Source organism: Theropithecus gelada, chromosome 7b (genome assembly GCF_003255815.1).
Source record: "Theropithecus gelada isolate Dixy chromosome 7b, Tgel_1.0, whole genome shotgun sequence".
Classification (NCBI taxonomy): domain Eukaryota; kingdom Metazoa; phylum Chordata; class Mammalia; order Primates; family Cercopithecidae; genus Theropithecus; species Theropithecus gelada.
The window spans coordinates 79,710,951-79,737,699 of NC_037675.1; the positions used below are offsets into that span (position 1 = coordinate 79,710,951).

Below are 26,749 nucleotides of genomic sequence, written 5' to 3' on the forward strand. Positions count from 1 at the left end.
GGACCCAGAGATGAGTAGATGAATCTGGAATGTTTGGGGCAGCAATGAAGTATAGAGTTGGGTGGACTCACAGTCAAAAACTCTAAGATCCTGAGGGTCATGACTGACTCAGCTTAGGCTGTCATGGCACTGAGTGACTTCAGAGTACCCAGTGGGAAGGTGTGCTGGAGGTACATGGATGGGGGGATGGAGAATGAGGTGTGGGTATTATGTATTTCTCTCTTCCCTTTGGTGCTTAGGTTGTTATTGCTAGGAGTGAGCCAGGTCTTTCTGTCCTCAAAGACTAAATTACTCCCAGCAGAGTAAATGCCATCCACAGACATATTGGTGACTTCCACTGAGGCTGCCCTTGATGCTACATCTCTATAACATTTCCCTCAAAGCAACACCATCTGACACGGTAGCCATTAGCCACATGTGACTATATTTCAAATGATTAAAATGAAAAAAAATAAATAAAATTCACTTCCCCAGTCTCACTAGTTTAATGTGCTTATGACCACATGTGGCCAGTGACTAATGTGATGGGCAGTGCAGAATGGTAGAACATCTCCATCATTGAAGAAGTTCCTGCTGAATGGAGCGATCTTAAAGTCCTTTCTAGTCCAAGGGTCTAGAGCCCCCTTGGGCCTGTGTTTGCTGGTGGGGGAATGGGGACTCTTCCTTATCAGTGAGCCCTGTAGTTGTCCCATAGCAAGACACCTGATGGATAGCCTAGAAGTGGAAATGACAGACAGAGAGGGCAGAGGGTGGTACAGACTAGCTAGGTTTCCAAAAGTGGATAAAATAAACTACAGTGCAAATGGGACAACCGAACCACTCAGATGCTTTGGAACAGGGGAAGTATATCAGTTATTTATTGCTGCACAATGAAGAGATAGCTTATAACAACAATTTATTTTTCATGATTCAGTGGGTTGACTCAGAAGTTGGCCCCAAGTTAGATTGAAGAAGAAATGAGAGCAGAATCCAGGACCACGAAAATTAGGCTTTGGTACTTTAGGTGAAAATTTTGCACTTAACACTTTAACACTTGAAAGGGCCTCTTCATTGTGGTTTCATTCACCTTATTTAGAAATGAGGAAATCCAGTTTCTGAGAGATTGTGTGACTTGCCCAAGGTGGTGGAGGTGGTAAGGCTGAGCCTAGGACCTAGGCTCCTGACTTTGAATTGTTGGCTTTTTGTATTGGACCAAACTACCTCTCAACAAAAAGGAAATATTATGGCCTCATTGGGTCTGTAGTCCCCTGTGGTCAAACAAGTTGCTTTTCTTACCTGAGAAGGACAGATAAGGGCAAATAGACTGTTTCCCTACGGGCTGGCTGGTCCCACTAAATCTTGTGACACCTTAGTTGGAGAAGTTTAAGGAAAGAGATAAATATTATTTGTTGAATCTTTACCACACATGAGGCACTTTGCCAGGCCTTTTAAATATATTTTCGCATGGGAGCAGGCATTATTTTTTCATTTTAACTGATGAAGAAACTGAAGCGCAGAAATGTTTAGAATCTTGCTTAAAGTCTCAAAGCTAGTGAGTAGATGGGTTACAAATCTAGGTCCATGCTACTCTAGAACCTGGTGTCTGCATCATTCCACAGCTCTGTGACAAACAGACACAGGCCCTTAGAGAGGAGGTACACATATAGCATTGACTGTGTCTGGTGGTATGTTGGGGAAGGGTGTCAGCAGAGCCTGGGTCACCCTTCCTTAGACATAGGATTCTTCTAGCCATAAGTGTGAGGAGAAAAAATAACTTTGAGGTCAGGTGGACAAATAGGACTGCCAATTTCTTTGGAATCCAACTGCATGAGTCAAGAAGGGATTGCCTTCTTGAAATCACTGGCAGACAGGAGCTCCCAGCTGATACCTCTTCTGTACACATGTAGACCCTTAAGATGAGTTCCTTGGATGCTAGGATTCCAGATAGAAGTAAATATCTTTATGCAGTCATGTTGGCCCTAGAAATTAGTGCCAGGGACTTTCTTAAAGAGAATTCGAAGATTTTCTGGAATTCCTGAAGAAAAGTAGATGGGGAGCACTGAGAAGACAATGTACATCTTCTTCTCAGGACACCCAGTTAAATTTGAATTTCAGTGCTCCTTCTCCTTCTCAGTGACACAAAGGGAGACAGGAAGAGAGATATTAGACTCTCCCTTTTAATCCAGAATCTTCGGTAACTGGAAGACAAGTTGTTTTCTACCACCAGCCGAAATTCATGGAGGCAAGAATGAGTGAGAAGATAGCAAAAAAGAAAGCTGTTCATGGCTTAGAAAGCAGGTCTCATCCAATGGACTGTACTGGTTTCTGGGGGAGAAGCATGCCTTGGAAATATCAGTTCATCAAAAGCATAGTTTGCATCTACAAGCCTGAAGGGAAACAGAAAACCAGCCACCAACTTGGCAGGCAACAGAATTGTCTCCTCCAAGATGGTGAGTAGAGGAGAGAAGGCTGCCTTTTCCCAAGAGGACCAGTCCAGCCCTTGTTAGGCCATCTCTGAAGATGTATGTTTCCTTTACCAGGTGTAGCCTTACAAGGAAGGGACTCTTTGGAGTGAAGCCAAGTGTCTACTTTGGGACAGAGGAAGTATATCAGTTATTTATTGCGTCATAACAGATGGTTTATAACAATTATTTTTCATGATTCAGTGGGTTGACTCAGAAGTTTGCCCCAAGTCTATTGCTGGGGTCACTTATGCAGCTGCATTCATTTGGCAGATAGGCTGGGTTTCATCAAGGTCTCTCTCACACATCCAGGGCCTTAGTGTTGACTGGAGGGTGAGCCCCTTGGTTCTCCTCCCTGTGGCTTCTCATCTTCCAGTGTCTCTTCTTGTGGCTCTTCAAACCAGAAAGATGGCCTGGGTTTCCTGATAGCATGTTGACTGGGTTCTAAAAGAATGAAAATAGAAACTGTTAGGCTTCTTCAGGACGAGGCCTGTAACTGACACAGCATTACTTAAGCCCACTTCTATTGGTCAAAGCAAGTCTAAAGGCCCAGCCAGATTCATGGAGAGGAGAAATAGATTATATCTCTTGATTTGATGGGTGGTGTGATTGGCAGCCACATTTGAAGGCAAACTGCCATAGGAAATACTTTTATACCTGCTTAGCCCAAATAAACGATAGCAAGCTTTCCCTTTGGTAGGGTTGCAATATTTAGCAAATAAAAATATAGGACACTCAGTTAAATGTGAATTTCAGATAAGTAATGAGTCAGTTTTTTATTGTAAGTATATTCCATTAAATGTTTGGAACATACTTGTAGTAAAAAAGTATTTGTTGTTTATTAGAGATTCACATTTAACTGGATAGTTTGTATTTTATTTTGCAACTTTGGTAACAGTGGCTCTCCAAGGGCAAGATTCTCATGAGGGCATAAGTGGGGGTTTTGGAGGGAATTGGTTCCCAGTATTTGTAGTCCAAGGCATGGGTAATTTGAAAAAGCCTCCTAGGGTAATGCTTTTCAGACTCTCATGTGTATAGGAATCACCCGGAGATTCTGGTTTAGAAGTTTGGGGTAGCGCCCAATATTTTCCCTTTCTAACAAGCTCCCGGGTGATCCCCATGCTGGTCCATGGAATACAATTTGAGCAACAAGAAGTTAGGTCTGTAAAGGCCCAGATAGGAAATATTTTTGGCTTTGCGGGTTGTAGAGCCTCCTTTGCATCTACTCAGCTGGTGTTTTATCAGGAAAACAGCCATAGACAATATGTAAACAATATGAGCGTGACTGTGTTCCAATAAAATTGTATTTCCAAAAATTGACAGTGGACAGGATATGGCCTGTGACTGGCTGTCATTTGCTGACCCTGAGTTAGATGATTCTTATGTGCTCCCTTCTCTGAAGATAATCTCTGGTGCAAGGAAGGGAAGGCTTGTACTAGAAGTCTATGATTTCAGGAGTTCAGAAAGGATTGCACTAAATCCCTTACTGCCAAACACAGATTTCTTTCTGCTCATAATTATTCAGATCTTCAGCTAATATTTCGTTCTCTATTGAAATGCAAATTCCCCGAACTAGGAATCCTGTTAAGCTGATAAACGGTCTTTACATCCCAGAGTAAATGTATTTAGGATCCCTTCTTGAGGGGACAGAGGACCCCAGAATAGGGAAGTTGGGCTCTCACTCGTATGTTTGCCTAGAGCAGGCCAGCTCCACACTTAAGGTGTGCTTGCCAGTGTCAATAACTAAAATACTCATGTTACTAAAAGGTATTTAGGTGTGTGAACAAGATGTTGCTTTATCAACTGTCCAGGTTTGCCTAGGCCTGCAGGATTTCCTGAAATGTGGGACTTTCGTTGCTGAAACCAGGACAGTTCCAGGCAAACCAGGATAGAGAGAGGGAGGGAGAAGTCATTGAGCTGTCAGACGATTCCTACAATAATGATTTGGTGACCAGCGTATTTCCACTGAACTCAAAGGCGGTTAGAAGAGTCTCAAAGGAATATCCACTTTATTTTAGTTGAACTTGAGAAATACATGCCATTCTGTTCTGTACTTTTAGGGAGGCGTTGTTATAGGGAATACAAACACAGAGTTGGGAAGTGCTTGCTAGGGCTACATTTAGTGGCCCTCTGTAATTAGGTGCCAGGCTTGCCAAGGGCGACATTCGTGGAGATGGTGGTAGTAATGATAATAGTTAATATAAATAATCACTAACATTTCTTGGGTGCTTACATATATGTCAGGTAAATTGTATGTTTCACATTCATTATCTGATTAAATGTTCTCTCAGCAAACCTGTGAGCTAGGTACTATTAATTTTCTCAGTTTTACAGACAATTACCTTATGGTTTAGAGAGTTGTGTTGACTTGCCCATTCACACAGCTAATACATTGGTGTTCAAATGCTTAAGACCTTGACTTCTTAATTACTCATGCATCCACAGCACCAAAGCTTTTCCTAGATTTTCTCTTGCCTCTAGGACCCCTTTCCTGGTCGCCACCCATCTCTGATGTGATGGGAAGCACACACTTGCTATGTGTTTTTGATAGGATATTTTACTTCACTGAGCCTGTTTGCTCATATGCTTAAAAACAGGGGGTAGTTAATAACACTTTAGATTGTTCAATTCTTTATTCCCCCTGCCTCCCACTTTCTGCCACAGTCATAATTGTTTCATTCTGCAGGGTGATTCTCTACCATCAGAGAAAGTTTGGTATAGTTCAGTGGTTCTCAAAGTTTGGCTACCAGACTAGCCACAGCTGGGAACTGTTAGAAAAGCAAATTTCTTGAGCCCCACGCTAGAGCTACCGAATCAGAAAATCTAGAGATGGGGTCCAACAATCTGTTGCATGGTAAAGCTTGAGAACCATGAGTATAATGAAAAGAGCTTGGGTTCTTAAATCAACAGAAGAAAGTTGAATTTTGCTTCTACCATTTGGGTAATGCTCACATCAACACCACGCTATAAGCTTTTTGAGCCTTTGTTTCTTCTTCTCTAGTATGGAACATCATAATCTCGCAGTTCTATCTATGACGAGGGTCAAATAAGAAAATGGCACAAAACTGAATTTAAACATTAAAGCATCAATATTGACATTATCCATCTGTGGGCACCTCTCCCAAATCGCTCATGTTCTACCTTCCTACTGATATATAAATCCTTTAGAAACTGATTTTTGGCTAAGAAAGGGTAAAACAGCCAGATAAGTAAGATTTATATAGCAGGCCACTATCTTTACAGTACTTTGAAATGATTTTATTTAATTCTTACACCAGTTCTGTGAAATAGAGTTTTAGGGAGCTCTAAGGTTCAGAGTGTTAATGACTTGCCTGAGTTGCCACTGCAAGTGTGTGTGACAAAGCTAAGGCTTAAATTCAGTCTCAATTAAAAATCTGGTGCTTCCTCTAGATCACTCTGGTTAAAACCAGAGAGAAAGGTCACGCAGCTGCCAGCACAAAACCTCCTCCAGCCCACCGTTCTCCACCTTGGCTGCACATTGCAATCACCTAGGGAGACTTTAAAAGTCTCACAACCAATTAATCAGAATCTCTGGGCATGGGACCCCAGCATCAATATATTGTAAAGCTCCCCAGGAGATTCAGTTGCAATGAAGGTTGAACACATGGCTTTAAGCTCCCTGGCAGTTCTATTAGGCAGTGATGCTTGATGCTTGCTGCACATTAGAATCATCTGAGGAACCCTAAAACAGTACCTGTGCCTGGCCTCATCCCACTGGGTTGCAATGTCTACGGTGGGTGGCTATTGTGGCTATTGTTATTTTTAAGTTTCTTGATGATTCCACTAGATATCCAGGGTTGAGAAGCACAGCATGTCTTTGGCTCCAAGCAGGCTTGCTAGCCCTCAGAATGAAGCCCACCTTTCTACTTCTGGCTTTATCACTTGGCAAAAAAGCACTTGTTAAAAGTGCACACACATGTGGGTTTGTCCTCTTCATGGTTCGGCACCAGAATTTAAGCAGCTGGTGGACAAGACTTATCCTTGGAACAACATCCAACATTCCTACCACAGGGCATATTGGAGTCTCTCAACCAATGAGGGCCTACAAATAAAGCAGTCAGCATATACCTCCAGCAACTGCATTTAGGATTCTCTCACATGACAAAGTTTCCTAAACAGGTAGCCAAAACCAGAGAAAGAGATGCTGACTTCATTAAAATTCCTCTGGGCATGTCCAGTGACTCACAACACATGCTCATTAATACAGCTGAGCAGGCGTCCTCCCTTCCTCCTGCACGTGAGGCACATACACAGAGAGCTGGGCTGCCACCGGCATTCAGGATTGGGGAGCTGCTGCTCTGACGTGGCTGCTTTTGCTTGAGACCTTTTGGGGGCACTTTGATAACCAAATCTGAAATGAGCACTGATTCTACCTGGCCTTGTTCTGAAGTCCACTTTACTCTGAATGGTGGTGCATGGACACGACATTGCTTATCATCCTGTTCACTGTGCACCTGCTAATATAGCGTTCATTGCAGTATGGTTTTTTGGACCTCCTGGGAGTGCTTGTTACAAATGCCAGTACCTAGACCCCATCTCAACTCTCAGATTCTTTGAAAGGGGGTTGGGGCTGGAAATTTGAATCCTTGGCAAGCTCCCCAGTTGTTTCCTAGGCCTTTGAAATTGTGAGAGTCACTGCATTAACAACTTTGGCATGATTTAGAAAGCCTGGTTCCACCAGTTCTTAGGAATAAACCAAGTGAGACCCTTGTACTGTAGAGAATTGTGTTGGGAGGGTATGAATCAGGTAAGTCAGGAGAAAAGGGAATTGTGAGATGTCTAGGGAATGGGATAAGGGAGGGCATGCCTGTGCGCATGTGCGTGTGTACGTATGTGTGCCTGTGTTTGGGTCCATGCCTGTGCCCCATACTTGGGGGGCAGCTGTTATATTTGCTGCTTAGGTATTCATAGCCGATTGCTTTCACTGTTCCTTGCTTTATTAGCTTTTGCCAAGTAGTTCAGCTTTTACTAAGGGCACCAGGGTTTATGGCAGCAATATTTCTTGCAGTGTCAGAGATAAAATATCAAGCTAATAACAGACTCCCTGCTAATGTAAATCGCAGAAGGAAGGCAATCTTGTTCAGGAGGAAGTCCTACCAGGGAATTCTAAGTCTTAAGATTTTTGAAACAGCAGTCGGTGGGATTGGATACACTTTGCACTTGCTAAGAAGATAAAATAAATGATTTGTGTTAAGTGGTAGCAGCTGCAGAAAAGAGCATTTTCCTACACCTGCCTCTTCCCAAGGGACTTGGGGGCTTCCAGAGACTCAGGCAAAGGGGCAGGGGCTTAACTGTGGGACTTAGGAAGAGATTTCCTTTCTCTCTTCCCTCTGTCTTTTATTACCACTTCTCAGTCTCAATGGATATAGCAAACCAATTGGTTTCCCTTATGGGTTATAAAGAGGAACCCATTTTGGGATGATGAGGGATCTGGGAAGTAAGTCTCCTGGTAATTTCTGAGATTTCCTCTCTTCTTCCTGGTTACATTCAGGCACCTGATGGGCAAACCTACTGCTGCCACTTGTTGCAAAAAAATGTTGATAAGATCGAGGGAAGCTGAGACTTGAAGGAACCAGAGGGAGCAAAGATGCTGCTTTTCTGTGGTGTCAGGTCCCTGGGGACAGGCCCTGAGTGTTGTGCCTACTCTAGCTCTGAAGGGCCTGGGGCAGATGTGTCAGGGACTTCTGAGAAGATGGGGTTGTTTTCAAATGGGAAGGCCATTAAAGGCTGTGACTCCAGGCTTTGGGACACCTGGGAAGCTGAGAGGAGATGCTCAGGAGAGGGAAAGCCCATGGGTGCTGGCTCAGCAACAAAGATCTGAAACTGCTGATGCTCTGTTGAGACCTGAAGCACGGGTGATGGGGAAAAGCAGGCATCTTCTGATGCACAATTTCCCCAGCAACCAGAAGGCCCCACAACCTCTGGCTGATCTCTGACTACAGTCTTGACTGCAACTCTTGTCCATCCTGGGTTAACTGGAATCAGATGTCCATCTTCCCAACTCCAGAAGGTTGGCCTAACTCTCATGTCCTTTGTATTTGCTCCTAAAAGAGGCCCCACCCTTATGACCTCCTCCCCACCTGGTCTCCTGGTCGGCCTCAGTAACTCACATAATCATTTGCTATTTCCACTGGGGAAAAATTGGAGGAAAATGTCAGGCTCTGTGTGAATCAAGTCAGCCTCAGAAATAATCTCATTGACTCCTTGTAACAGTTGCAGTGGCCCTGTGGAATAGGGGGCAGGTATTAGGGCCCCTGTTTTCTGGGTGAGGAAACAGGATCAGGGAAGTTAAATGGCTTACTCACATTCACACAGATAATACAACTGGGGTGAGATGAGCTCTTCTGACTTCTCAATCTGTGATCCTTCTAACACCCCACCTTACCCAGGGGAGCCTTGCACTGTTACTGCACTGTCTGCACCTGCTCAGATAACTGCCCAGACCACCTAACCCACCATGCCACAGGACATGTGGTTGAGACTCCGACAGCTCTGAGACTAAATGCCTGCCTCCAAATGAGCAAAGACAATGAAAATCTCTACCTGGGAGCACAGTGGGAGGGAACAGGAGCAGGTGGCATGTGGGCAGAGGCTTGTCCACTAAATGTGGAAAGAGAAGCAGTCATGTTTTTGTGTGCAGGGAAGGAATGAGGACTTTGCTGACAGCCCAGGGTGATGGATGGTGTGGGAGACTGCATGGGGCGTGAGTAGTAATGTGATAGAGGGTGCACATTACAGGCAATTACAATTTGAATAAGTTATCAATGGAAAGAAGTAGAGGAGTGGAAAACTGTTTTATTAACCCCCTGAAGTTACGTTCACAGCATTTTGAAAAAGTTTATGAATTGCCGTGAATTACAGTCCTGGCGACAAATGTGGATGCTGGGAGAATCCCTGATTGCAGCTTCTGTAGCAGGCAATGTTTTATGGGGACGATTTAAAACAACAGTCTTATGTATTTTAAAACATCAAAGGAGGAAGAAAAAGAAAGCGCTCAGGGAGCATAGTGAATTTACCTGCTCGTGAGCAAACTTTGCTATAAATCTTACCTATGATTTTTCGGTGTTATCTGTTTTTCTTCTTTTGATGGTGTACATTTCTCCAGGCATACTGCCTGGGGCTAAGATGTGTCCTGTATGTTATCCCAAGGAGTGTTTTACCAAGTCACTCCCTGGATGAGAATAGAGCTCCAAATAGAGACTTGACAATGTATACTTTCTAAGCTGTTGCCATGCTGAAATTTCCTCTTCATTCCCCTACCCATATTCCCATTTCCAGAGAGCAAAAGGTAAGGTGGAATACAACACATGCATCCCTGCTTGAGGACTCCCACAGAGCTCGATTGTCCTCCAACAGACCTGACCCTGTTGTGCCACAACTCTCTGATTATTTATTATCTTCACCACCAAACTAGAGCCTCTTGAGGCCTTAGTCTCTGCGATGCTGGGAACAGCATTCAGCTTGGAATCAGGAGTCCTTGGTTGTATTTTGAGAGCTGCTGCAGGCTGGCTGTGTACTTAGTATATCAGAAGCTCGTGATTTCCTCGCCTTTGAAAGGGAGATAAAATTGCCCAACCTCCCTGGCCCAAAAGGTTGGATAATAGGAAGTGAGAGAAGGGAAATACAAAGAAGTATGGAGTTGTTGCAGAAGGGTTTGTAGAGGGGCGAGAGGGTACTAGGGTGCTATGTAGTTTCCATATATTATCTTATTTAGCTCTTAAGTATATGGAGTAGGTATTCCCATTTTGTAGATGAGGAAACCGATGTTCTGAGAGGCTAACGGAATCACTCTGAAACATGTTGGAAGTCAGTTGATCCCAGGTGTGCTTGGCATCAGACCTCATGTTTTTCACCACGCCGGTTCCTCTGTGTTTTCTTGGATACAGAACTATTCATTACCGTCACCTGGAAACAGCTTGGAAATGCTAATTCTTGGCTCAGCCTACACCTATGAGTTCAGAGGCTATGGTTAACAAGATTCCCAGGGGATTCCTATACACATTCTAAGTTGAGAAGCATAAAACTTGGGGACAAAAGCCTCCCCTATTTGAATCTGACCCCTCCATTTGTTGGCCAGTTGACACTGGACAAGTCTGTACTTTAATTTACTCTTTCAAGGGCTTGCGATAAGGATTTCTAAGATGTGGAAATGCCTAACACAGCATTCAGCTGAACACACGAAACATGAAGTTCACTGCCCATCTCTCTAGGTGTGGCCTATAAAGTTTGCTCAGGAAGCATGGGAGAAAGGAACATCTTTTTCTTAATCTTCACTCTTCCCCCATATGGTTCTTGGGGATGAGGAAAGTGTTAGCTTGGAGTGTAAGACTGGGTATCATTCTTTGGGGCAGTGCTTCTTAAAATGTGGTCCCCAGACCAAAAGCATCTGTTATCACTTGGGAACCTACTGGAAATGCAGAATCTCAGGCCAGTACCCCAGACCTGTTGAATTAGAAAGTCGGGGGGTGGAATCCGCTTCTCTGTGTTTTCATGAGCTCTGTGAGTGACTGGAGCACCACGACTTTAGGGGCTTAGAGGTCAGACCCCTGAGAAGTAGCTGGTGAGGGTAGGATATTTACAGGTGCTTGACTCCAGAGGCTGTCCCTTGTGGCAGACCTCAAGTGCTCCAATGGGCACTGAGGTCATGTTACAATTAAACGATCATGTAAAGGTGGTCACTGTGCAGAGGGCACACAGGCAGCCAATTCATTAACCAAGAGCAACTTTCTGTAAATTAAAAATTGTTACTGATCAGTTTTGAAGCATTGAGAGCCTATCAGGGACCACATGCCTGGAATGAGCATTTACCATATGGTGCCTTTAGAAGCTAATATTGATTCTCATTATTTTAAACGATTACAAACATTGCAGGTGTTTTGTAATAATCTCCATTGTCTAATTAGAACATGCGTGAAATGAGCTCATTGTGCCTGCTAACGAATATTGATTCGAACAGCAGAGCCCTGGTGCAGGGGCAAGACTGGGACTGTCTGGCCAAGTTGCCAGCCAGTATCACCCCTTTTTCTCCCTAACTTATGAATCCTGGGGATACAGGGCATTCTGACAGGCAGTCATTCATGGGGGAGGCCTAACCTGATTTGGACCTGCTCCAGCCTTCAATGCCTGTTCCCATCAGGATATTAGCTGGGAAATTTGGAATGAGTGTCAGCAATTTTGGAGCCCTTTCTTCCTTTCCGAGTCCCCATTTATCTTTTTCCCCAATTTCTCCTACGTGTTCATTTTAAAGTAGCTCTCCATCTGAATGCTTTAAGAGAAATCTGGATTGTGTGTCACTCATTTTAGCTTTCAGTTACATGTGGTCCAGTTATAGGCTTTCAGTTGTTTCATGTCTCAGTATTATTTCTCCAACAAGACTGTAAGCTCCTTGAAGACAAGAGATATGTCCCATCCTTGCTTTGCATTCCCCTTCAAGGACTAGCAAGTGCTTCATAGACACTCAATATAAGGTAGCCTTTGTTATCAGTATTATTCCTGGTCATTGTCAAATGAATGAATAACACAACTCAGGGTGCTACTGTGTGCTCAGTGGGTGTTTCGTATGTGCATGCATATTTTAATTTATTAATTGAACAAAATTTACTGAGCACTAATTATGGCATGGGGAAAGAGCTTTAGGACACCTAGGCCCTGCCAACTTGAAGCTCCAAATCTCCCTGGGGAGAAGGCAGTTAGAGTGTGGTATGGTAACTATTGAAATTGTTAGAAGAGGGGCGGGGCACGGTAGCTTATGCCTGTAATCCCAGCAGTTTGGGAAGCTGAGGCGGTGGATCACCTGATGTCAGGAGTTCGAGACCAGCCTGGCTAACATGGTGAAACCCTGTCTCTACTAAAAATTCAAAAAATTAGCTGAGCATGGTGGTATGTGCCTGTAATCCCAGCTACTCCGGAGGATGAGGCAGGAGAATTGCTTGAACCAGGAAGGCGGAGGTTGCAGTGAGCCGAGGTCACGCCATTGCACTCCATCCTGGACAACAAGAGCAAAACTCCATCTCAAACAAACAAACATACAAACAAAAAATTGTTAGAACAGGATTCTCTGGGAGGCTGGAAAAGGGGCCCCCGAATGCAGGCTAGGGTGACCAGGGAAAGGTTGCTGAGCCCAGTGCCAAAGGACAAATAGTGAGGGGATATATAAGGGGAGAAAAAGTGCCCCCACAAAAGCATGTAGGAGTTGGGGCTTTGGGGCAGCAAATGTGGCCAGAGCAGGGTGTGTGTGGGAGAGAGGCAAGGACTGGCATTTGGGGCCAAAGAGGGAAGCAGAAGCTGGATTATGGAAGGTTTTGTCTACCATTAAAGAAGCTAGGATTTTATTCCAAGGGTGAAGGGTCTATATTAAGAGAGTTAGATTTGCATTTTGTTCGACAATTTTTAAAAGATTTATGTTTCAGAAAAATCACCCTGGTAACACTGTAGAGGTGGAAAGAGGAGGCAGGGAGATTATTAACGACCTGTATGAGAAGGGATGAAAGTCTGAGCTCAGGCAGTGAGATGTAGGGAACAGTGTAGACATATTTAGAGTGTGAGAGTTTATATACAATGTGAGAGCATTTATATGCTTTTCATCCCTTGCTTCTGAAAAAATTAAAATAGAAAAATCTGGAGAATAATACAAACTCCTAAAAACCCATTACCCAGAATGAACAAATATTTACGGTGTATCTTACGTACTTCAGATCTATTTTTATTATAAAAATTAAAAAGTTACAGATAAAGTCTCTCCACTTAGTTCCATCCACTACTCCATTGCCAGAGGCAACCTTTGCCAAGAATTGGCATTTATCACTGTAGTCCAAACTTTCCTATGTTAGTCTCATACTTAAGTGTTCATAAACATATAGTACTCACAGAAATGGTTTCTATAGTTTTCTCCAAATTGTTCTACATAGTGTTGATACGTTTAGCTCTAGGGCTTCTATTTTTGCCTGCTGTATAGGGTTCTATCAATAAATATACTACATTCCTTTCTTCTAGTAGTAGACATTTAGATTGTTTACAGTTACTAACTTTTGCAAACATTTCAGTTACTGTGAATATTTTTTGCATACATGAATGAGGACCTTTCTAGGATATATTACTAGAAATGGAATTTTTAGTCTTAAGGAATACATATTTTCAAATTTATTACATACTGCTGAAGACTTTCTGAAGTGATTGTATCAACTAAAATTCCCGCCAATAGTAGACATTCTCTTTGTCCGTGTCTTCTCCAACGCTTGCTATTATGGGCCTTATAAATTTTGCCACTCTGATGTGGGTGATTTTTCTTTGCTTTTCCTTGATTACCAGACAGAAAGAGCAACTTTTTGTCTGGGTATTGGTCTTGACATTCCCTTTTCTGTGAGTTATTTGTTCATATGCTTTGCTCATTTTTCTCTTGGGTTGTCATTATTAATTTTTCCTAGATTTGTTGGAATTCTTTATTATTCTGGATAACCAATCCTTTCACTGGAAAGGATTATATAATATCTTTCCCAGTGTATCTCTTGTCATGTAACTTTTTGGTATTTTTTTTTTTTGGCCAAAAAGAGGTTTTAACATTTTGATGTTGGCAAATTTATTAATTTGGCTCTCCATAGGTTGTATTTTTTATGCCTTATTAAAAAAATCTCCTATTTCAGTGTCATAAACATAGTAGGCATTGCCATACAAAAATTAGCCAGGCGTGGTGTCGAGCACCTGTAGTACTGGCTATTTGGAAGGCTGAGGCAAGATAATTTGCTTGAATCGGGAGGCAGAGATTGCAGTAAGCTGAGATTGCACCACTGCACTCCAGCCTTGGCAACAGAATGAGATTCTGTCTTGAAAGAAAAGAAAGAAAAGAAACGAAAAAAAGATAGTAGGCATTTTGCCTTGTATTTTCTTCTAATAGTCTTAAAGCTTTTCTTCTGACCATTAGGCCTCTAGTGCAGCAGAATATATTTTTGTGTGTGGTGCAAGAGGTAGGGAATATGATTCTCTTATTTATTTTCTTTAAAAGCCAATTACCCCACAGCATTTGTTGAATAGTCCATCCCTTGCTCACTAACTTACAGTGCTCTTTTCATTATGTACAAAGCTCCTCTATATGTCCTTATCTCTGGAAGGCCTCTTTCCTTTCTCTTGCTCTGTGTGTTTCCACTGGGTAAACACTGCAAAGAAGCCAACACTTTACCCTGCCCGCATGCCCATGTAGCACCATTGGTGACCTTCTCCTAGTAACTCTAGATAGCTGTAGTTGAGTCTGAGCCCACCATGACCCCTGGTTGAAGAAACCTGGTCTCCTGGCTGGGCTCCTTATCAGAGGGATTTACCCTCTGCACTGTCAACAGGCTTTGTGTGGACATCAGGGCACAAAAAGCAACTCCCTGGATTTTCTGCCATCTCAGAAATCGCTTTGAGATAAGAGAGATTTGCATTTAACTGAGAGACTGAATGAGGACATAAGGGGAAAACATCTCAGTGGTTGCAAGCTTTGTGGCACCTGAGACCTAGATGTAAGCAGAGAGCACGGCTGTCAGCTGGGCAGGCCCTTCGGGGGCTTGCTGTCATCAGGAAGGCTCTGCAAAGCCACAGAAGTCAGGCTTCATCTTTCTCTAACTTGGGGAGAGAAGCTGTTTTGCTCCCCTCAAATCTGCATATGCAATCTGCTCCTGTCAACACAGTGATCCAAGAGCTTCAGCCATTGAAAGGAGGATGGAATTGGGTTGGGGATTTCTGACTCTTCCTTAAGATCATGAGCAGGGAGTAAGGATCGATCACATTCCCTGCAAAAGGTGTAAAATTCTAGATTCTTAGGACTGGAAGGACATGCCAAATGATCTTGTCCAACATGGATTTTTATTGTTATGGATGAGGAAACTGGACTTGAGAGAGGCTGAATAGCTAGTGCAGTTTATAATGCCAAGGAAAGGCTGGGAAAGCACAAGACCCCAGGTCTCCGTTTCCCACACACGTTCACTCTTCACTGCACTGCTCTCTTTGACTGGATTGTCTCAGTCCATTTGAGCTACTATGGCAAAATACCATAGACTGAGTGGCTTGTAAATGACAGAAATGTATTCATCGCAGTTCTGGAGGCTGGAAAGTCCAAGATCAAGGCACCAGCAGATTCTGTGTCTGGTGAGGGCCTGCTTTCTGGTTCATAGCATTTTTCTTGCTGTGTCCTCACATGGTGGAAGGGGCAAGGCAGCTCTCTGGGGCCTCTTTTATAAGGGTGTTAGTCCCATTCATGAGGGTATTACCCTCATGATCTAACTACCTCCAAAGGCTGAGGTCACATTGGTGATCAGGTTCCAACACATAAATTTTGGGGGAACACAAACATTTAGACCCTAAGAAAAAACAATTTTGAAGAAAAAAAAATCTGCAAACATTTTAAATGTATATCCCTTCCTCTAGTGGCCTGAAAAGGATAAAGAAGTCTAGGCATTTGGGACTAAGGGAGAGACAGCAATTCCAGAGATGTTTGTACCTGGAAATAGGCAATTTCTATATCCTCGGAGATGAGCCTCAGGGGAGGTACAGATTGAACTTCGTAAGGGGATAAAATAAACCTACAGTCCTGAGCTTCTGGTTCCTCATAGAAAAAGGCAGACAGAGTGCACTGTGTAGTTTATGAAGGCAGACTTCAGTTTATTATTATATTCCTTAAAAAGGCCATTCATAAACCAGACCTTTAAAAATGAAGTCCTTTTTTTTCTCATTGACCTGCACTATTATTTCAAAAGTCTTCTAGCTTCATTTCTGATTGATATTTACTTGTAAGTGACTGTTCACACTGTAGCTTTAGGTTCTTTTGTTGCCATCTAATAGATTTTCCCAAAAGGAAAGCTACTATTAATGAAAATCTGTTTGAAATAGGAAGTATCCATTTGAAATACGAATGATCATCTAACTTACTTATCTCTGTATCTTCAAAAGGAGGAAGCCTCTGTAGACATCTGGAGTTTGGAAGAGAAAATGGCACAGTATCACATCCATTGTATTCCACTGGTCAAAGCAGCCATAGGACCCAAGGCAGCCATAGGATCCAGAGGACATAGACCCTGTCTCTTGATGAGAGAAGTATGAGAGAATGTGTCGTTGCCACACTTCCTTTCCCTGTGAAATTTAGAGCAGACATTTGCCCCGGACTGTTGTCCCAGCTTCTCCCATCTAGTTACCCCCAGTCTACTGAAACCAAATCATTCATCTTTGAGAGATGAGATGCCAAATTCTCACTGCCTCTTTCTGCTCCTTGTGCAGCTGAATGGTTAGTACTCAGTCCTAAGACAGGTACAATCTTGAATGATCGTTGGGGTAATTTTCTAAAGAATTGTCCCTCAGCTGTTCGAGTACTTTTGGATACATGAAAGGTTCTAGGACTAGGTTTCCCTGTTTCTAGAAGAGCTTACATCACCTTTTGGCATCCAGTGTCTTACCATGCCTGAAAGATGTGTGTTTGCTCAACATTCTCTCTCTATTGCAAGTGACTGTTACGGAATAAAAATTCAACAACCAGTAAGAAGGTTTATGTGCTCTCTGAAGGAACAAGGACTAGAAAATCTCTGCAGGGACAAGACTTTTAATTGAGTAAGACATCGGTGTAAAGTAAGAAAACAGAGGCGGTGGTACCAAGGGACAGAGGGAATCTACTCTCCAGGTTGAGACCTGAGTGGTCAGCACACAAGTCCCAGGGAGTGACACCGAACAAGGTGAGGCAGAGAAACAAGGAGACCCTACCTTGAACCAGGTAAGAAGAAAGAGGCTGCAGCCACTGTGTACGTGTGAACCCTCCCCACCTTTTGAAAATTATCCATTAAGCCGACATTATCTATTTGCCTGGATCACAGCCATAGACTCCTGATTGGTTTCCTCACGTCCTTAACTAAATTCATGTTTTCAAAATAAAATCTTTTCATGTTATATCCACCTTTCTCCCCTGCCAAAGTTTCCCAGACTCTTAGGATGAAAACAAAACCATATAAGGCTGCCTATCTTGTTCCCTCATCTCTCCCTTTGAGGGAGCACAGTGAGAGATGGGAGAACAAGATAGGCAGGTGCAATAGGCTCTAACCATATTGATTTTTAAAAAAATCCGGTCTCATATGAACCCATTTCTTTCAGTCATAGAGTCTTTTTTGTTTTTGTGTTTTTCTTCTGAGACAGAGTCGCACTCTGTTACCCAGGCTGGAGTGCAGTGGCACAATCTTGGCTCACTGCAACCTCTGTCTCAAACTGGGTTCAAGTGATCTTCCCACCTCAGCCTCCCAAGTAGCTGGGATTACAGGCATATACCACTATGCCTAGCTAATTTTTGTATTTTTTAGTAGAGACAGGGTTTTGCCATGTTGACCATGCTGGTCTTGAACTCCTGGCCTCAAGTGATCCACCCAGCTTGGCCTCCCAAAGTGCCGGGATTACAAGCATGAGCCACCACGCCCTGCTGACAGAGCCTTTACAAACGCTGTTCCATCTACCTAGAATGCTTTTCCTTTTCTCCTTTTCTGAGATTTCATGGATACATCATTCATCAATCTTTAATGCGTGATTGGTAAGGAGAGGTAAGGCATTCAGATAATCCTATAACCATAATAGGAAAAGGGCTAACTACAGCTGCTTCCAGCTCTAGGCAACAGTTGAGCTCCTTCATTCATTGTAGCATTCAGGTTTGTTCCATTTGTGGTGGAAGTTGGCTAAGTCTGAGGGCAACCTTAAACTTTCCCTCAAAGGCAGCCTCAGAAACAGGTGGTGAAGAATCTTAACTTTGTTCTAGAGAACGTTTGATGAGAGAGGAGAATTTTACAAATGTGATTGCAAAGGGAAAGGACAATTGTTGACACAGAAATTCTCACCCACATTGCCTTCATGGGCTGGGTTGGCCCTCTCTCTTCTCAGATGATCTTACGAGCCTTAAAAAATCTTTGGATCTGAGCTTTCTGGATATTACCTAGATATGATTTATCCAGGGTAATCCAGTGAGTTAATAAGAGAGATGGGACTAGAATCCAAGCCTCTTGACAACCAGTTCAACTTGCCCTTTTTCTCCTGATGAGGAATATGGAGAAGTCAGGAATAGATATAAGATATTTCAATTCTATGACTCACCTCAAACATCCACAAAGAACCAAATATATGTTACTTTCCTCAATCCTAGAAAGGATCAAACCTGGGGCTCCTCCCAGGTCTTCAGTGACTCCCATACCCCTTTAACCCCTGCTTCCACCTTTGAATTCTCTGCTTTTGCATTCACCCAGTCTCCCTCCAAGTGGAAACTCATTCCTCGGGGTAATCAATGTCCCTCTCAGCCAGAACCCCGTTACCAGGGAAACCATTCCAGGCAGCCGACTTCGGCTCATTGAGATGCAGCTGCAGAACCCAGGGCCTGTGTAAGGGCAACTGCTATCAGAGTGGGCAGTTTTTGGCAACTCGAGTGTATTGTACCAAATGGGACATAGTAATTATGTATTTGTGGCTTTCATTATATGCCAGTATAATTGTCACAAATTCATTGTTGTTTCTAAGTTTTTATTTTATTTTTTTCTGGACTACTCAGCAAAAGAGGGAAATTGGTGCCATAGGGCAGGTGTCTTTCTTGAAGAGACACTCACTTGGATGAAAAAATAAATGCAGTGACTTAATGTCATTTGATTGGTCAGGAAGTTTTCCCTGTATGGCAGGGGAACAACCCTGACATGGGTGTCTCTGGGCCCTCACCAAGGGCCTAGAGCTGTGTCAATATGAAAATCGACAATAGAAGGTGAGTTGGGTTTGACATGTTGGGCTGTCATCCCCCTTGAAGAGAGGGGTATATTAGTCAGTTTTCATGCTGCTGATAAAGACATACCTGAGACTGGGCAGTTTACAAAGGAAAAAGATTTAATGGGGAACTTATGGTTCCATGTGGCTGGGGAAGCCTCACAATCATGGCAGAAGACAAGGAGGAGCAAGCTGCATCTTATGTGGATGGCAGCAGGCAAAGAGAGAGAGCTTGTGCAGGCAAACTCCCTTTTTATTTTGAAACCATCGGATCTCAAGAAACTCATTCACTATCATGAGGACAGCGCAGGAAAGGCCTGTCCTCATAACTCAATCACCTCCCACCAGGTTCCTCCCACCACATGTGGGAATTGTGGGAGTTACAATTCAAGATGAGATTTGGGTGGGGACACAGAGCTAAACATATCAAGGGATCTTAAAAAGACATGGTCCCTTTTCTTTTTAGGCTTTGTTTCCCTACTGGTGAATTTCTGACTGTGGGACTGTAGGTTTCTGAAGTTGGACTTTTTTCTAAAATCATACCTTTGCCCTGTCCCTCGCCCATGACAGCTTGGAAGCATGGCTTCTCTTATTTTAGGCATAGCCAATACAGAAGACTCTCAGTGTAGGTGTGGAATAATTAAACTAGGTGATTTTAATCATTTCACCAGGAAGAATTCTATTTTTACCAAAGGGCTTAACATTGGATTCACTAAGATAGCCAGCTCTTCACATGAATCTATGATATGGTGAATATGGTCATCTTAAATGCAATTTTTCTGGAAGTTTATCAATTATGTGTTAACAATAGCAATAATAATAGCAATAGCTAACTTAGATTGAGTATGTATGATATGACAGCATCCTACATTATCTTCTTCAGTCTTTACTTAGAGCAAGGTATGGTTGCACTACATTTCATACATCCCATAGAAAGGCTGCAGAGAGAGAGAGAGTCTCTGCTCAGTTCTCAAGTCAGGTGAGTTGAGGGGGTTGAGAATATAAGACAGAAAACACGGGTTCCAGTCCTGGGCACTACTCTTACTGGTTTTTGGGTCCTGGAGCCCATTGCTTAAGCTCTTTGAACCTTGGTTTCATTTTGGGAAAAGAGAGAGAGAAAGTCACAAGTGTTTTGTGGAGTGCTGTGGGGATGGTGGTAATGAGGATAGTAGCTAGGCTAACATTTACTGAGTGTTTACCATGTACTAAGCATGGTTGTAAGCACCATGTGTGGATTATCTCATTTAATCATCATGGTAATTCCATGGTACTTTATTAGCTTCATTTTCCTGATGGGAAACTGAGGCACAGAGTGGTTACACGGCAACTAAGTTGTGGAACCAGAATTCTAACCCATGAGATTTACCTACAAATCATTCCCTGTCTCTCCATTGCTGATTGAATCAGAATTAATAACTTTAGTCCTTGCTGCTATTCTGAGAGGGCTGGTATAACTGCTTGCTTCAAGAACACTAAAAAGACATTGGCTTCTCCAATGCATGTTGAGTCTAAGATTCCTGGGGAGATGTCTCATTTCTCCTCTCTTTACTACGTCAGTTCATCTTAGTGGCTGCATTTGTGGCTAAGAACGTTTGGGTAGCTATGCATACAGCTGGTTGCTGCCCAGCTATGATGCTTGGATGATCATCCTCATTTGATCCTGTCTCTTGGGATAAATCTCAAGCTTTGGTCTTGGTGACGGTCAGATTCTCCTGCCTTAACTGAGCATTCCGTTCAAAGATCGCTGTTGTTTGGAAGGACCTTGTGTCATACATTATTCAGAAGGGTTGACAAGCTCTGGGCCAGTGCCCAGACCTTGGAAGAATGCATCTGGTAGAGCCAAGAAAATTCAGGAAGGGGCCTTGCAGGAATTTAGCATGGTCTCCATTGCTCAAGCCATCTCTTATTTTTGGTTTGTATGGTAATACATGTATTTATTATAGGGAGAGATTTACATTCTTTTCTTTTATACTAATAAGCCAGTTTATGGGAATAGGTAGGTGGAGAAATGTAATTCATTACTGTGTAAGTGGGTCTACAGCCCATTTTGTAGGGCCATTATGTATTTTTTTCCAGATATAACTTATTTAAAGAAAATGATTTCAAAGCTGATATTAAGTCAGATTCTATGACAAGTATGCAGTGGTTCTCAACCTTGGCTGCACATTGGAATCAGTGGGGAGCTTTAAAAAATTCTGATATGTGGTTCTCACCCCCCAAAGAGTCTGGTTTTAATTGGTCTCAGGTGTGGCCTGGGCACTGGAATTCTCAAAGGCTCTCCAGGTGATTCTAATGTGCAGCCAGGCAGGGCAGGCTTTGTGGATAAGCAACTGTGCAATCACAGAGGGCCCCATGCTCAGAAGGGCCCCATATTTGGCTTAATGCTCTGCCATTGCCTTCTTAAAATTCTTCATAATTTTCCAACAAAGGATTACATATTTTCCCTTTGTGCTGAGTCCTGTACATTATGAAGACTGTTCTGCAGCTAGAGTTGAGCTACTGTATTAGAATAACATCCCCATATAAGAAACACTCCTTGCACGCCAGCTGATGGTCCTCATAGAAGCAACATATCAATCAAGCAAAGTCCAGGAGGGTGTGGACGATGCCTTGATAATATTGTACCTAGAGGTACTTACTTTTCAAGAGAGTTTGAAAAACTGTTCCTAAGATAGTTCTTAACCTTGCTCTGAAGTACTGGTTGAGAAGTACACACTTGTACTGCTAGACACAATGCCAAGGGCCTGGTGTGAGCCTCTCTATCTAGGCGGGTCTCTCTTTCTGTGGAGGTGTTGGCAGGTGCACTCGCTGTGGTTGCCCTGCACCCTCCTGCCTTCTCCAGAACCTTATTCTGTCATCAATATCCCCCTGTCTCTCTTGAATGTTTAATCTCTCCTTTTCTTCTGGCACTTTTCCCTCACCTAAAAATAACTTTTCTCAAAGTACTATACCCTTCACCAATGAAGTTTTAGGAAGAGGAGCTGCCCCTCACCAACTCCATGTCTTCATAACCATTCCTTAACTCTTTGCAGCTTAGCTCCCAACACCCCAACTTCCTGAAAGGGCTTTCTTCAAGGCTTCTGGTTCCGTTCTGATTGTGAAAATTCCTTATCTCAGACCCCAGCCTGAGCTTGTCTAGGGAATCTGACAGTGTCAAATGACTTTTCCATCTTGTTAAAGATGCAAGTTCATGGGCCCCATCCAGGCTACTGAATTAGACTGTCTAGGGGACCGGGTCCTTTCACTGTTTAAACAAATCTCTTCCAATGAGTCTTGTGCATACAAATATTTGAGACCACTGCTTTATATATATTTATTGAATAAATTGCACCCTAGCACTTGTAAGGCTTGCTTTTAGTTTTTAACATAAGGTGTTCACTTTATGTCTAAGTTAGGCACTACTGATAGGTTGTTAAGAGTAATGATTAAAAGCATGAACTCTGGAGCCACTCTGCCTAAGTTGGAATTCCAGCTCTGCCCTTTACTACCTGTGTAGCCCTGGGTGCCTAGTTTCTTTATCTCCACAATGGGATAATAATAGCACCTACCCCATGAGGTTATGCTAGATTTGGGTAAGTTAATACACATAAGGTCCTTAGAATAATGCCTGTACATAGTAAGGGTTCAAGAAAAGTTAGCTTTTAGATTGTATATGTATGCTTTTTAAAATATATTTACATTTACATTTTCTTTCCATCCAAAGCTAAAGTTAAGATGATCAGCAGAGGAACTCCAAATCTGATGGGTTTCTATTTTTGGCAGCTCTCCATGTAGTTAATTGCTCCTGATGCAGTTACTTGGGAAAGTTGTCTTTTCCCTCTGAGTTTAAAGCCATAAACCTCAACCATTGTTTTCCTCAGGTGCTCCAATCCACTGAGGTAAATCCTCGCAACAGTGATGATGATTTCTCACCCCAGTGGTTCTCAGCTGATGCTCCTTAGCCAGCTGGGATTCACTGATTTATTATCATCTATGATATTACAGAGAGCCTGGTAGTGTTGAGGTTAATTTTAACATGCCCAGTAAGAAAGCATTCAAAGCTGGAGAATGAATAACTATCACTGAATCTTAGCCCTTTCTGAACTAACCACTTTAGGATCACTTGACTATTACAAAGAAAGAAATACCAGTAGCATCCAGGTCCCACCCCAGATCAATGAAGTAAAAATCTTTGGGCATGGGTCCTGATATAGTTATATATCAAAAGAGTCCTGAATGATTCTAAAGTGCTACCGGAGTTGAGAGTCATTGATGTAGAGTAAGACATGGGATTCCATATTGGGAAGGAGGGAATGGGACTAAGTTTCTTGGGAAAAGGAACAAGCCCTGTATCTGTTGACCTGTACAACTTGCTTAGATAAAGTGGCTCAAATATATTGAAAGAGAATAGTCTGCAAGGGACCAAGAGGGAGATGGGGATGAAATGGATGATTTAATGGGTCATCTCTCCTGTAGTTAATTTCTCTAAATCTCTTGTGCTATATTGATTTTGTAAATAGCTATTGTCACATCTGCCCCTTCTGCCTGTGGGAACTAGTGGGTCTTAAAAAATTGAATTGGGTGAGAGTGTAGATTAATCAATACCAAGATTTATTGACTCGGGACATTTATATTAACTGTAGTGAAGTCAAGAATAATTTGAACCTTTTCAATACTTCATTAAATGGCATAGTGTATTATCTATTGTGTATTTTGAAAGTATCCTTCATGGATTTGGTACAGTTCTCACCTCCACTTCCTAAAATGGCTCCCTTTATTTGTGAAGCTATTAGGATTTATATTATAATAGGAATCACATCAAGGTACTTTTCAAAGGCTAAGTGAAAATCATAAGAAGAAACTGTAGTTTCTGCTTGCTCATAACTTCTTTCAGATTCCTCCCTTTGAAACACATTTTTTTTTTTTCAACTGGGGTTAGGTTTTCAGTGAGTTTAAATTCAGGCATGGGAACTAGAGATACGCATATCTTAACATTTTGTTCTTTGTGAAAAATTTGCCTATTGGTTTTTAAAAAGTCAACAATAATTTGTTTAATTAAATAATTAATGTCTCTCCTTTTAACAAGAAGGAGTTACATCATCTTTTTCCAAAGGGCCTAAATCAGAACACTTCAAACACAACCTATTCTTAACAGGGATGTTTTTCGTATCTATTAAGAAGGAAATAATTTTGAGTTGTATAGTCATGGTGAGAAGGATATATCAATAATTATTAACTTATCCTATCTCTTTTGGTGTGCTTATAAAAAAAATTGAATAAATCTGTAAGACTTTGGTTTTGTTTTAGGGATATAGTTCATGGCTATCAGTTAGATCAAAGCTCACTGTTTTCCCTAGGAAACAGTACACACGACTTTGGACTTGGTAAGCAGCTCATAAGACCCTCTAAAATGAGGAAAAGATGCTATATTCACATGAGGGATTGTGGTAGTGGGGGAATACTTTGAGGGAAGACTTTCGGTTGTTTCTTCAAGAGCAGAGTAGCACAACGTAAGGTGTGGAGAGCCAGGTTGCTTGGGCATGGCTTGAGTCCATAGGTATTGCATGAGAAAAGTTAGATTGGTGCCAATGATTTGCACCAAGTGAATCCTGTTTGTTGACAAAGAAGTAAGATCCTCTTGTCAATCTGCCAGGCCTCCTGTCTTCCTCTTTGCCCTTCACCCACCTCATTTAGGGAATCCGTGAGTCCAGAAGGTCATTCCTACTGCAGGCTGCCAGCTGCCTACCTGCCCCTCCTCCAGCCTGGCCCGGTTTGTTGCTTTGTTTTCACTGCTCATCATCTGTGACTTCTTGGCAAAGTCTTGCAGGGCATGAGCATCCACTCTGCATGGCCCGCCATGAAGCACTCCTCTAACCTCTGATGTAGATAAGCACTTGCTAAGCCTAGCTCTTAAGTACTTGGCAAATGATAGCTATGCCTCATTTATTTCCTTTTAAAGATGGGCTAAGCAAGGGCAAAAAGAGTGAATAATGATGGTGAAGAAGAGAACTTTTTATTGAGAACCTATGACTTGCCAAGTCCTGGATTCTATCAGGTATAGCTGCTGTTTCATTAAATGATCATAAAGATGACACAAAGTAGCTGTTATTATCCCCACTTTAGTTATGATAAGACTGAGGCACATACAGGTTGATTAAATTACTCATACAGTTAGTGTCAGAACCTCAACTTGAACTCAGCGCTGACTTCCAAACCCATTGCAGTGCTCCACTCAGATATTTACTATTCGGCCTATGACTAGGTGCTATACGGCTGGAGAATCTGCTGTGTGTTCTGCCCTCTGAGTGCCCAGGGAGGCTTGCTCTTCCATGTATCCACTGTGAACTTACCTTCTCAAGGCTCCTGATTAAGGGCATACAATTCTGAAATCGTCTAGGGCTTCTCTTATCCTGTGTTGTCCTAAACTGCCCTCAAGATTTTGCTGGAGGATAAAATACTCATCAGATAAAATGCTTATTGTTTTTGAGAACCTCCCTTCTCAAATTCTTGCCAAGATTTCCTCTATGGAGCCCTCATGTGGCCCACTCAAGCTAAGGCTCTCAGGAGCCTCTTCTCCCACAACACTTTATTTTTTCTGAAATACAAGGACTATGTTGACTTCACTGAAGAGATAGTCAGGTCACATCTGGATATCATAACTTGTAGCCCTGGGGCCTTGTCACCAGTCATACTGCCTGCCAGTCACCACCATCTTTAGCATGTGTATATACTTGAGTGGATAAGATAGACCTTTATTTCTTTTATGATTTGCCTTAGGGCAAATCAAAGAGAGCTTCACTAATAACTTGTAGTGTTACTTGGAAAAGAGACCAGGGCTTCTAGCCCATGTTAAGAAGTAGAACTCTGGCCTTGGGATAGGTAAGGTAGGATTCTACAGTGGGGGAGAGTTTAGGCAGAGTGACATCTGCCATTTTACTGTATGCACAGCTGGGAGGCAGATCATGGACTTCAAACTTCAAGAGTAATAGAACTTGCTGTCCAAAGCACTTGCTGAACAACAGTCTCAAAAACAAGGCATGCCCATTTCAGGGTTCGTAGGTGCTAAAACTTCCACTTATTTTACAATGAAAAATAAAAATTTTAAGATGAACTTATTTTTTTTTTTTTTTTTTGAGACGGAGTCTGGCTCTGTCGCCCAGGCTGGAGTGCTGTGGCCGGATCTCAGCTCACTGCAAGCTCCGCCTCCCGGGTTTACGCCATTCTCCTGCCTCAGCCTCCGGAGTAGCTGGGACTACAGGAGCCCGCCACCTCGCCCGGCTAGTTTTTTGTATTTTTTAGTAGAGACGGGGTTTCACCGTGTTAGCCAGGATGGTCTCGATCTCCCGACCTCGTGATCCGCCCGTCTCGGCCTCCCAAAGTGCTGGGATTACAAGCTTGAGCCACCGCGCCCGGCCGATGAACTTATTTTTATATGTGGATTGACACTGGCATTTTCAAATAATCTGATGTCAGGTGGATACATGTGGCAGATGGATACCTATGTCATATGTATCCTGAAAGGAGGGCATGTTTGATGTTAGTACTTTCTTTTTTTTTTTTTTTTTTTTTTT

The 26,749-nt window shown here is 42.6% G+C and overlaps 1 protein-coding gene across 16 annotated transcripts in view; it reads left to right on the forward strand.

Moving 5' to 3' along the window:
- Window positions 1-26,749, forward strand: part of NRXN3 (neurexin 3) — a 1,630,631-nt gene that overhangs the window by 94,999 nt on the left and 1,508,883 nt on the right. The window contains exon 3 of one of the 16 annotated variants that reach the window (XM_025391721.1): window positions 21,096-21,111. The exons of the other annotated variants lie outside the window; for them this stretch is intronic. Coding sequence (XP_025247506.1) covers window positions 21,096-21,111 — 16 coding nt within the window. The remainder of the gene's footprint in view (window positions 1-21,095; window positions 21,112-26,749) is intronic. 16 annotated transcript variants of the gene reach the window in all.